Source organism: Sinocyclocheilus anshuiensis, unplaced genomic scaffold (genome assembly GCF_001515605.1).
Source record: "Sinocyclocheilus anshuiensis isolate Anshui unplaced genomic scaffold, SAMN03320099.WGS_v1.1 scaffold461, whole genome shotgun sequence".
Classification (NCBI taxonomy): Eukaryota; Metazoa; Chordata; class Actinopteri; order Cypriniformes; family Cyprinidae; genus Sinocyclocheilus; species Sinocyclocheilus anshuiensis.
Genome location: NW_015541005.1, coordinates 2,273,029 through 2,284,648, shown reverse-complemented (window position 1 = coordinate 2,284,648; position 11,620 = coordinate 2,273,029). Strand labels below are relative to the sequence as shown.

The 11,620-nt window shown below is 37.5% G+C and overlaps 2 protein-coding genes across 3 annotated transcripts in view; both read left to right on the top strand.

Moving 5' to 3' along the window:
* LOC107690290 (dnaJ homolog subfamily C member 7-like) overlaps positions 1 to 4,836 on the top strand; it is a 28,229-nt gene extending 23,393 nt beyond the window's left edge. Inside the window, exons 8-14 of one of the 2 annotated variants that reach the window (XM_016488583.1) lie at positions 1,217 to 1,381; positions 1,541 to 1,632; positions 1,710 to 1,783; positions 1,855 to 2,001; positions 2,182 to 2,331; positions 2,537 to 2,608; positions 3,326 to 4,836. In XM_016488583.1, coding sequence (XP_016344069.1) covers positions 1,217 to 1,381; positions 1,541 to 1,632; positions 1,710 to 1,783; positions 1,855 to 2,001; positions 2,182 to 2,331; positions 2,537 to 2,608; positions 3,326 to 3,363 — 738 coding nt within the window. In that variant the 3' untranslated portion in view covers positions 3,364 to 4,836. The remainder of the gene's footprint in view (positions 1 to 1,216; positions 1,382 to 1,540; positions 1,633 to 1,709; positions 1,784 to 1,854; positions 2,002 to 2,181; positions 2,332 to 2,536; positions 2,609 to 3,325) is intronic. The other variant, XM_016488584.1, reaches the window with a different exon arrangement.
* A 132-nt stretch (positions 4,837 to 4,968) lies between these two features.
* The window catches only part of odad4 (outer dynein arm docking complex subunit 4), a 9,757-nt gene continuing 3,105 nt past the window's right edge, over positions 4,969 to 11,620 (top strand). Inside the window, exons 1-8 of the mRNA XM_016488642.1 lie at positions 4,969 to 5,331; positions 5,447 to 5,578; positions 7,148 to 7,301; positions 7,403 to 7,464; positions 7,610 to 7,757; positions 7,868 to 8,092; positions 8,976 to 9,104; positions 9,183 to 9,261. Of these exons, the coding sequence (XP_016344128.1) occupies positions 5,215 to 5,331; positions 5,447 to 5,578; positions 7,148 to 7,301; positions 7,403 to 7,464; positions 7,610 to 7,757; positions 7,868 to 8,092; positions 8,976 to 9,104; positions 9,183 to 9,261 (1,046 nt within the window). The 5' untranslated portion in view covers positions 4,969 to 5,214. The remainder of the gene's footprint in view (positions 5,332 to 5,446; positions 5,579 to 7,147; positions 7,302 to 7,402; positions 7,465 to 7,609; positions 7,758 to 7,867; positions 8,093 to 8,975; positions 9,105 to 9,182; positions 9,262 to 11,620) is intronic.

Here is an 11,620-nt window from a genome sequence, read left to right as displayed (position 1 = left end):
GCGGCGCGATGCAACGCGTAAAAAGACAGTATAAGTCATTATAATCCATAATTATGTCCCCACTGGATGCAACGAATGCCTCGTTTATAATAGGTTTTCATGTTTTTGAATCGTCGCTCAATTACAGCGCACTGGATAGCTGGCCAATCACAGCACACCTCGCTTTTCAGACCGATGAGCTTTGTAAAAATCGACGCGTTTCAGAAAGGCAGGGCATAGAGGAGAAACAATAATGTACAGTATGTGGAAAATAATGTGTTTTTTGAACCTTAAACCGCATAAACACATTTCATTACACCAAATACACAAAATAATGTTCTTTTAGCAACATCATATGACCCCTTTAAATGAAAGTGAACAGCTGAGAAAGAAAACGCAGTGTAAAGTTATATTGGATTCGGATGTTCGGTCTTAAAAGGGAAGCAGCCTTATTCTTCCTCTCTGTCATTCATGATGATCACACAACAGTGAGAAAAAATCTCTCACTGCTCTAGACTAAATCTCTTATCTCTTTTATACTTTAATAAGAAGAAATATAATTTGCACAGTGAAAACTGTGTTTTTGATTTCATTTATACAATGTATGTAGCATTTCTTATTGTAGTTTTTTTGCCCAATTGCTTTTAATTGGTTACTTATCTTCAGTGAGCTTGAGTTTTTTTTGTTTGGTTTTTTTTTTCTCAATTTTTTCTTTTTTAGGCTTGTATTAGGTTTTCTGTGATATTTACACTGGTGACAAGAAGGATGAAAATTCTATGGTATCGAAAACTTTGATATCATAAAAACCTTATTAAAAGCAAAAATAACTATATCGTGATATATATTGTTATTGTGATATAAAATTACTCGTATCGCGATATAAGATTTTGGTCATATCGCCCATGCCTAGTTTGAAGTTAATGTTTTAATGATGAGTTTATTACAGACATGCAGCTTTTTGCTTCACAAGATGTTAATTGATGCCCAGGAGTGGTGTTATTGTAATGTTTTTTTATCAGCTGTTTGGACTCTCGTTTTGACGGCACCCATTCACTGCAGAGGATCCATTGGTGAGCAAGTGATGTAATGCTAAATTTCTCCAAATCTGCTGCAGTGAGGAAATAAACTTGCCAACATCTTTTATGGCCTGAGGCTGAGTGCATTTTCAGCAAATTGAACTGTTCTTTTAAGTTTTAGTACAGTGTCTGTAAAGTATCTAATTGTTTCTCTGTTATAGAATGCTAAAGCCCTAAAGGCGAAGAAAGAGGAAGGGAATAAAGCATTTAAAGAGGGCAGCTTTGAGGAGGCATATGACCTCTACTCAGAGGCCCTGACCATCGACCCAAACAACATCAAAACCAATGCCAAGCTGTACTGTAACCGAGCCACCGTCGGATCCAAGGTCTGCATTTGGTTTGAATACAGTATCAGTATTGGAGTGCCCCACAAGGCCAAACAGTAGACCCTTTTCCCGTTCTGAAGCTGGGTCACGTGTGTCTGTCTCATTTTGGTCATTGTTTGGCACTAACACATGACGTCTCTCTCTCTTCTGTGTCTTCAGTTAAACAAACTGGAGCAGGCCATTGAGGACTGCACAAAGGCTATTAAACTGGATGAGACCTATATTAAAGCTTATTTGAGAAGAGCCCAATGGTACGTCTGTGTTTCTACACCCTTTAAACACATTTGAAACTTTATTTGTTGTTTAACCTGTTCATTTTGCATTGTAGTTACATGGACACAGAGCAGTATGAAGAGGCTGTCAGAGACTATGAGAAGGTTTATCAAACCGAGAAGACTAAAGGTGTGTGTTCATTTTGAATGTGCATTAAAATGTTTCATTTCCATTAATCTTTTCTGTGTGGTGTGTTTCAGAACATAAGAACCTGTTGAAGAACGCTCAGTTAGAGCTGAAGAAAAGCAAGAGGAAAGATTATTACAAGGTCCTTGGGGTGGATAAAAATGCCACTGAAGATGAACTCAAGAAGGCCTATCGTAAACGAGCCCTGATGCACCACCCAGGTACATATTTCATTGAAAGAATCACAGCGTTTTCTCCTTATACAGTCTATATCTGCAAATTCCCCAGAAGTCTGTTCTGTAGGCAGTAATGGGGCCACCAGTGTGTAAGAAAGTCCTAAAGTTTTTTTTTTTTTTTTTTTGTTCCTGATTCTGTAACAGTCTCTCTTGTATTTTTCACAGACCGACATAGCGGAGCGAGTGCTGAGATGCAGAAAGAGGAAGAGAAGAAGTTTAAGGAGGTGGGCGAGGCCTTCACTGTGCTCTCAGACCCCAAGAAGAAGTCCCGCTATGACAGCGGCCACGACCTGGAGGATGATGACATGAACATGGGTCTGTCTCCTTCACACATTCAGGATCTTTTCATTTCTCTTTCTGTCAACACTGTTTTATTCTGTAATATGGGTTTCATTAATGCTTCGTTTATTATGTAGTACTGTCTTTCAACTGAAGCTTCCATAAAAAAAAGTCTAAAAATATTTTTTGATTTATGTATGGTGACTAATGATTTTGTTTCTTTTTATTTGCTTTTTTTCAGACTTTGATGCCAACAACATCTTCAAAGCATTCTTTGGTGGCCCTGGTGGCTTTAGTTTTGAAGGTAATTCATGTAAGGCAAACCTTTATTTACTTCTCTTACATTTATTAATCCAATGCTCAGACTGTACAGTAAACCATTGAATTTCATTACTGTTGTGAAGTTTGTGGTTGGTACGATTTTTCATGGTTTTGAACGACTTCTCTTAATGCTCACCAAGGAATCATTTACTCGATCAAAAATGCAGTAAAAACATTAATATTGTGAAATATTATAGCAATTTAAAAGAACTGTTTTCTATTGGAATATGTTTTAAAATGCAGTTCATTCCTGTGACGTCAGAGCTGATTTTTCAATATCATTATTCCTGTCTTCAGTGTCACATGATCCTTCAGAAATCATTCTAATATGCTGATTTGATGCTTAATTAACATTATCAATGTTGAAAAGTTGTGCTGTTTAATATTTTTGTGGAAACCATACATTTTTTTCACAATTCTTTGAACAAAGTTTAAAATGTCAGCATTTATTTAAAGTAGAAATCTGTTGTAACAATGTCCTTGCCACTTTTGATCAATTTAGACATCCTTGCTGAATAAAAGCATTCATTTCTTTCAAAATAATCGTACTGAACACAAACTTTTAATCGGATGTGTAAATGCATAAAATTAAGACTACTGTAAAAATACATTCTACAGCTGTTGTGATGTAGCTCATTTTCTCCTATTATATTCAGCTCTGATTATTTTCTTCTCAGTGTCACTAAATGTTTGTTTTTTTTTCCTGCAGCATCTGGACCTGGAAATTTCTTCTTCCAGTTTGGCTAACTTGGCAACTTTCAGCATGTATGCAGTAGTTTCACAACCTCTGAATTCCCCTGAACCGGACTACTCCCCTCCATCCCTGCTCTCTGATGTACTACACTCTGGTGTAATGGGCTTTCGGGCTCCACAGTTGGACCTGCGTCTGTGCCATTGACTTGTTTTACTGCTTGCACACAAAGACAACAACGGCAGGGGCATGACCATTCTGTACCAGAAAAACAACATGATGCATTGCACAGTTCTCTCTCTGATCGGTGTCCTTTTTGGCTCTTGTATTCCAGCTTTAGTTTTATTGTTTTGTTTTGCTTTTTTAATCCACTCTATCGAATGTACCCTGAATTCATTGTAATTTTCACTTTATTCGGCTTTCAAAAGCTTCAGCTACAACTTGAGTTGATGTTTGGGGCAACATAAGACGGTGCTACAGGCAAATCTGCTGTTTTTCCCAGGCTCACTCGAAATACTTTAATCTCATTTCCCATCCGCCCATAAACAGCCCCTCTCCCAGCATATTAGTGATCCAAATCCAAAGCACGTCAGAAAAAAACACGGGTTAGTACAGGAAGTCATCACTGCTAGTGCCATATAGATTGTTTAAACATGCACAGAGTCAGAATTCACACAGATATTATATTTATGCAACGTTTCAAACCATTTTAAAGACCTCAGCAAACTATTATGTGAATGCAGCACCTCATGCCAAATGTCACCGTAAGAATAACGCTGGTTCTGGGTTTCGTCAAGAGAGTGGATTTTGACTACTGCATACAGAGGTTCAGAGAGAGCGAGTTCACGCACCTGTTGACCACGTCCCTCTCCCAGATTCATTTGTCAATGTTTCCATTCAACCCCTTGCTGCATTGTACATTTTACTGGAATGTAAAGTGTTTCTTTGTTGATAGTTTATGACTGTTTAATTTTTTTTAACTGAAATACACTCACTTTTTTGATATGTATATTTATTGTAAATTTGCTGGATGTGAGCTTTGGATGGATGGATGATATTTCAATACACTAGGATCTACACTCTTAAAGGTTAAACCCAGGGAGAGACTATGTTTGGCCAGCACTCATTAACTTCTGAATTAAAGAGCCTCTGGAGGGAGTGAATGTCAGAGATCTGCTTATTTGTGGGTTTGATACCATTGACTCCACAGTGTGTATAATATGGATCTATGTACATTGCATGATCAGTGAGCCATGTTTACCGTTTTACCTAAATGTTCCTTGACATTGGATGGCTGAAGATTTGTTGTGCTCCAGCATTCTCATGCTGTCTTTGACCTGACCGTGTACCCAGTTAGGAAACTGCAATTTAAGCATTTGTCTGGAATACGTTCATATTGCTCATCTTGAAAGATCTTCAGTGTATTCAGAAGACAACGTCCATGCTGACTTTGCTCACTCCGCTGGAACAGTCTTGACTATGGGCCGTTTTTAAAAAGCCTTGTAAATAAAGTAAGCGTCTTTCTGTTTTCCCCTTCACCAAATTCTCAACTTCTCTGGCTCTTCCGATACATATGCATCACCACAGGCATTTTCACGTTCTTGCTATATTGATATATTTAAGGAAAAAAAAGTTAAGAAACGTTTGCTGCATTAAATATTACCATTATTTTAGAATATATTTTATATTTTGGAAATTAAAAGTATAAATTAGACCAAAGAAATTAAGATGGAATGACGTAGTACGTATTGGCATGTCAATCAAAGGTCTCTCACAGTTGATTGGCTGCGCAGAGTTTTGTTAGGCGCGTCGCTAGGATACAGCGGACAAGACTTTCCCGGACTACAAGTACATTTATTGATATGTATTGAATGGTTTTGATGTAGTTTTGTATAAATACGCATAAAATGTCCGATAACGAGGAAGGACAAGGGCCGAAGAGTACCTTTAGCACCTATGTAGCTGAAGGTGACCAGCTGTTCCAGAGGGGAGAGTATGTCAAAGCTATTGAGAGCTTTTCCACGGTAAGCTAATAACTATAACTGGGTCTGGGGATTATGCGAAATACATTTTACATTTCTTACATTAAACTGAGTGCTTTATTTCACACTTTATACGAATCTTCTTGCTGCCCACCAGGCTTTAAGTTTACAGCCGGATGATAAGAACTGTCTGGTCGCTAGATCCAGGTGTTATTTGAAACTAGGGGATGCAGAGAGCGCGCTGAAAGATGCCGAGACCTCCCTCAAAGACAACAAAGACTTCTTCAAGGTGTGTTCACCTGTGCTGCTCATTTCTGTTTTATCTCCTCGTTCGGTGCAGCAGGTTCAGTTTTGAGTCTGGTCTGTATGTTCACTTGTCCTGAAGGGGGCGTACTTACATAATCTGAAACCGTATCAGATGATTCTGGCAAAAGTAGGGCATTGCCCCAGAAAGTATGTGGAGACTTGTGTTGTGGCACACTTAAATTTGATAAATATTATTGCATTAGATAAAGAAATATTAAACCAAGTGACATTTATGTCACAAGCACGCTTTCGAATTTTACAAAAATAACATTGAATTAATAAAATGTTCTGTTTAAAATTAAAACTATAAGTTTTAAGACAAAAAGGACAAGTCAAACTAGTGAAACGTGAGAGACCATCCACTAAAGTCACCTAAAAATAGTTGCAAACTATTTTGTATGTAATGCAATGAAATTAACTAATTTTTAAGTGTGGCTTAAGTATCCAAATACTTTTTGGAGCTACTATATATAAACCCTCTAAATCAGGGGTGCCCAACCCTGTTCCTGGAGATCTACCTTCCTGCAGAGTTTAGCTCCGACCCTGATCAAACACACCTGAACCAACTAATTAGGATCTGAAGTAGCACTTGATAATTACAGACAGGTGTGTTTGATAAGGGTTGGAGCTAAACTCTGCAGGAAGGTAGATCTCCTGCTCTACATTAATAATGTCTAATCCCAGTAAAAGCACTGAATTATCAGCAGTTATGTTTATTTTCTAAATAGAATATATATACACACACACAGTATGTACATATATATATATATATATTTATTTATTTAGGTGTGTATGTGTGTGTATATATATATATATATATATATATATTAGTATAAACAATAAATATATAGTACGGGGTCAAATTTTGTCAAAATTAAAATTGATAGGAAAAGTGAAAAGGAACAGTAAAGACCTTTCACATTTTTCCAACAAATGTATTTCAAATAAATGTTGTTTTGAATTTCTATTCATCAAAGAAATCTCATGTTTTCCACAAAAAAATATTAAGCAGAACAGCTATTTTCTTGAGTAGTAAATCAGCATATCAGAATGATTTCCGAAGGGTCATGTGACACTGAAGACTGGAGTAATAATGCTGAAAATTCAGCTTTGATCACCGGAATGAAGTACATTTTACAATATATTACAATAGAAAACAGTTCTTTTAAACTGTAATAATATTTCACAATATTCCTGTTATTACTGGACTTTTAATGAAGTAAATGCAGCATTGGTGAACATAAGATACGTCTTTATATACATGGATTTACTTCTACACATCACTTTAAATGTAATATTTTTACTGGGTTATTAAACCAAGAGATTTTCAGATGAGTGTATATCATGTGATAGCAAGGAGCTGGCTTGTTACCACAAAGCATGTAGTGTCATGTAAGAATTATGAAAGAACAATGAAAAATCAGAAACCTGTTTGGTGCCATTGCATGTTCCTCTAGGCGTCCAGTCCCTTTAGTTACTGTAACTGCTTTGTATGAAAAGCTTCTTTTAACAGATAACCTATGAATCTCCTTCTCCATCCTGTCTCCTGCAGGGTCTGTATCAGAAAGCAGAAGCTCTCTACACTATGGGCGATTTTGAGTTTGCATTGGTCTACTATCACCGAGGCAATAAGCTGCGTCCAGAGCTGCAGGAGTTCAGGCTGGGAATCCAGAAAGCTCAAGAGGCAATCGTCAACTCAGTGGGCAGTAAGTCCTCAGACACAACATGATGAGAAATGTGGAGCTCATATTTTGGTTACACGGCAAACAGACCTCAGTTACCCACATCTCTCACCCCAACCCAAAAGGTCCTTCCTCTGTGAAGCTGGAAAATAAAGGAGACTTGTCTTTCTTCCACAAATCTAATGGGGTGAGCTGGCTATATTATCTTCTCTATCTCTTGCTCGCTCTCTCATTAAACCACCTGCCCTCATTATTCACCCTGCCACTGTTAATGCTTTCCATTTATGTTCATTTCAGCAGTTAGTAACACATATTTGTTTGCTTGTTCAAAGGTTCGTTCCAAGCATTTGAATCATTCTCATAAGAGGGAATCCAAAAAGCATGGCCAGAAGATGGGCAGAAATGAAAAAACAGCCAAGGAACTTCTGGGAGAGCTATACAGTGACAGAGAATACTTAGAGAAACTTCTACAAGATGAGGGTGTGTGTTTCAGGTTTTTTTTTTTTTTTTTTTTTTAGACCTTTTCAAATGTCAGATTGCATCTGTGAAAGTGCATATTCTATGAAGTTTCGCAATCTGCTCCTATACAGATCTTATAAAAGGTAAGATACGAACTGGAGAGCGTGTGCAAGATCTGATCGTAGGCTGTATCTCATATCTGGACACGCGGACGGCATTCTGGCAGCAGCAGAAGCCCATCTACGCTCGTCAGCGAGACAGAAAACTCATGCAGCAGCAGTGGAACCGACTTCTTCACAAGCCTCCCTCAGACCCCACTCGATACGTCCTCGACAGTCTGGAGGAGATTGACACAGGTGAATCTCTGCAGAGTTTGGGACGGGTCAAAGTCCACAGTATAGGTTCCTAGCAAGAAATTTAGCATTAGTCGCATACTCATGTTACACTTGCTAAACCATACACTATCGTTCAAATGTTCGGGAGTTAGAAGAATTTCTTTATATATTTGAAAGAAGTCTCTTCTGCTCACCAAGGATGCATTTATTTAATCAAAAACACTGTAAAAACAGACATATTATTACAATTTAAGCAACTAATTTCTATTTTAATATATTTTAAAATGTAGTTTATGTAGCAGCCATTAATGTCACAAGATCTTTCAGAAATCATTTTAATGTGCTGATTTGGTGCTCAAGAAACAATTATTATTATCAAAGAAGAAAACAGTGCTGCTTAATATTTTTGTGGATACAGGATACTTGTTTTTGTAACTTTATAAATGTCTTTACTGTCATTTTTGATCAATTTCATGCTGAAAAAAGTATTAATTTCTTTAAAAAAAAAAAATCTTACTGACCACAATTTTTTGAATGGTAGTGCATGTAGATGATTTTTAGCTAATTGATGAGTGGCTGACTTTCATCAGGAACAACACTGAGGTTAGGGCGGGAATTAAGTTTGGTTCCGCGAATTCACCACACTGACCAAAAGAAAAGCTGCTTGGTTGGAAAGTGACTGTAAGATTTTAGACTTATGATCTTTGCCTGACGGACAACAAACCAGGCGAGAAAATTCTGTAGACTTGCACTGAAGGAGAAACCTCATATCAGAATCAGAATAATGTCTTATCAATGCTCTGGCATCACAGGACTTTTGGATGGGCAAGCACTACTCTACATAATTTTCAGAAAATGTTTTGTGTGCTATTGGATTTTTGAGTATTATCTCTTCAATTGACAGCCTTGAGTTCTGGCAACACAGATAGCGGTCTGAAGAAGGCCCGTGAGCTCATGAAGGTGGTGAAGGAATGGTCTGGAGAAGTGCTGCCCAATAAGAGAGAAGTGCTTGGGAACCTCCACAGCTGCATTGGTAGTCATATAATATCAATAGCACAAGAATGAGAAATATGAAACTCTATGTTAAAAGTTTCTCTAATATTCTATGTAGGCAATGCACTGATGGATCTTGGGAATATGGACAAGGCTCTGCATCATCATGAGAAGGATCTGGAGATGGCCAAGAAAGGGTAGGCGACCATGAGAGCAGGAAAGCTACCTTTCTGTTTTTCTTGGTTGGTTAATAATCTACAACTCATCCGGTGTGTTTGGTTTGTGCTTTGTTTCGTAGCAACCTGATGGACAGTAAATCCAGGGCTCTGGACAACATTGGCCGTGTGTACGCACGGATTGGCAAGTTTCAACAAGCTATAGAAGTGTAAGTGCATTTGCTTTTAATTAATATTGACTTTGGTGTTGATGTACACAGAGAAATCTATTGTAATGGTCATTTAATTTTGTTCTGTGTGTGTTTGCGTAGCTGGGAGGAGAAGTTGCCTCTAGTATGTGGCGGGTTAGAGAAAGCCTGGTTGTTCCACGAGATCGGCCGCTGTTACCTAGAGCTGAAATGCTACAGCGAAGCACGAGACTATGGCTCCCGCTCACTCATTGCTGCGGATGACATCAGCGATGAAAAATGGCAGCTCAATGCCAGTGTGCTCATGGCGCAGGCAGAATGTGAGTCCAAACTACATTGCCCAGGAAGCTTAATAGACTCTCTGACCATGAATAATCAAATTTCCCACATTGCTTTGAATCAATAGGAGTTAATGTGGTCGTTATGTATATTTGATCCATGCCACGCCGTACAATTAGATAATTTTACATCCTCTTTCTCTCTGACACAGTGAAGCTGGGTAACTACAAGGCCTGTGTGTTGCACTTTGAGAGGGCACTGGACCGGGCAAAACTGTTGCAGGATGACTCTGCCAGCGAAGCCATCCAGAAGGTCAACACAGACATTCCTATCCTGCTCTCTCACTCTCTCCCTCATCCCTCTCACCATCCATCTCGCCTGTGGCCTTTTCTATAGTCCCATTCAAACTACACTAAAATTCTAAATCATGCAGGATGCGCATTATGGTTTATATCACAGATGATCACAATTGTTGTTTGTTTGACTAAAGGTATACCCATATGTACTATTGTTCTGCAAATATTTATCCAGTCATTTCAATAGGAATACACGCAACCAGAAATTTTGCATAAGGGTGCTTTACACTATACACACTGTTTTAAAGTATCTTTACAGAAATTCATGGTGCTGATGTTTATAATACCTTAATATCGTAATTCCTTATTGTCAGCAGGTTTGGCAAGCTAACAAGTGACCAAACCATCAAAAACCCAACCTGAAACCAGCCTGAAGTTCAAAAAACTGCCTTAGTTTTACACAAACAAACTAGCTGCCAAGTAATTTTGATGTATTTCTCTTTTTGCAGAATTTGCTGCATGGAGACATAACCTGAGGAGGCCAGAGAAACTGGAATGGTGCATTTTCTTACTTCTATACAAATGACCCCGAAAACTCCCACAATCCTCCTCTGCTCTTTAGTGTCTTTAGGCATAAAGTCTGTATCCTCAAAGACTTATTGAGAAATACTGATACTTCCACCTGCAAACCGCAAAGCCTGCTGGGATTTCCACTGAGGTTTTTTGGTTAGTACCAGTTTAGAAGTTCAAACTCAGTTGAAAAGAGAATATATTTTGTAAACACGTAAAGTCTAAAACAGTCATACTGTAGATAGACAGACAGATAGATAGATAGATAGATAGATAGATTTACTTAAAGCCTTTATGTATAATGCATTATAAAAGTAGTTTTAATGCATTGTACATTAATTCACCTTATAATGCATTGTACAATCTCATGTTTATTACAGTTCTAAGAAATATTAGTATTGTAATTTTACAGTTGCTTTGTAAACTAAAATTGTGATTATAATTATACTTATATTTTTATTTTGTTTTATTTTTACATAGTACAGTTTCACAAAATTTCTGTTGTTTCATTATTATTTAAATTTTGTACCGTTGTTCTGTAAATACTCTATTTTTATTTTATGGTGAAATATTACAACAGTAACATTTCAAATTTTGTTGAATTTTTTTTTATGTAGTAATAATAATAAATATAATAAAATAAATCCTTATATATATATATATATATATATATACTATTTTATATAAAGAGCTGAGCATTGTCTGCATTGTCACACTGCGTAGCTCTGCCAACAGTGAAAACTCATTGGACCCAAATCCTGCTCCTAGTGCATGTTAAATATTAAATGTGGAGATTGATTGTGGAAGCTAAGACGCATATCCAAAGTTCTGTCATGAAACTCTAGATAGCGCAGTCTGATAGGCCTAACTCAGTCAGACATAATGACAACATTATCACATGGCGCAGCTGATTGGTTCTTTTTTGAGCCAATGAGCTGCTGCTCAATATTAAAATTCTTGGCTGTAGCAGTTGAAGCGTGCTTCAGAAACCCTCCACCTTCCCCAGCTCCACCTGTATAGATCTGCTACGGGGTGATTCATGTATGT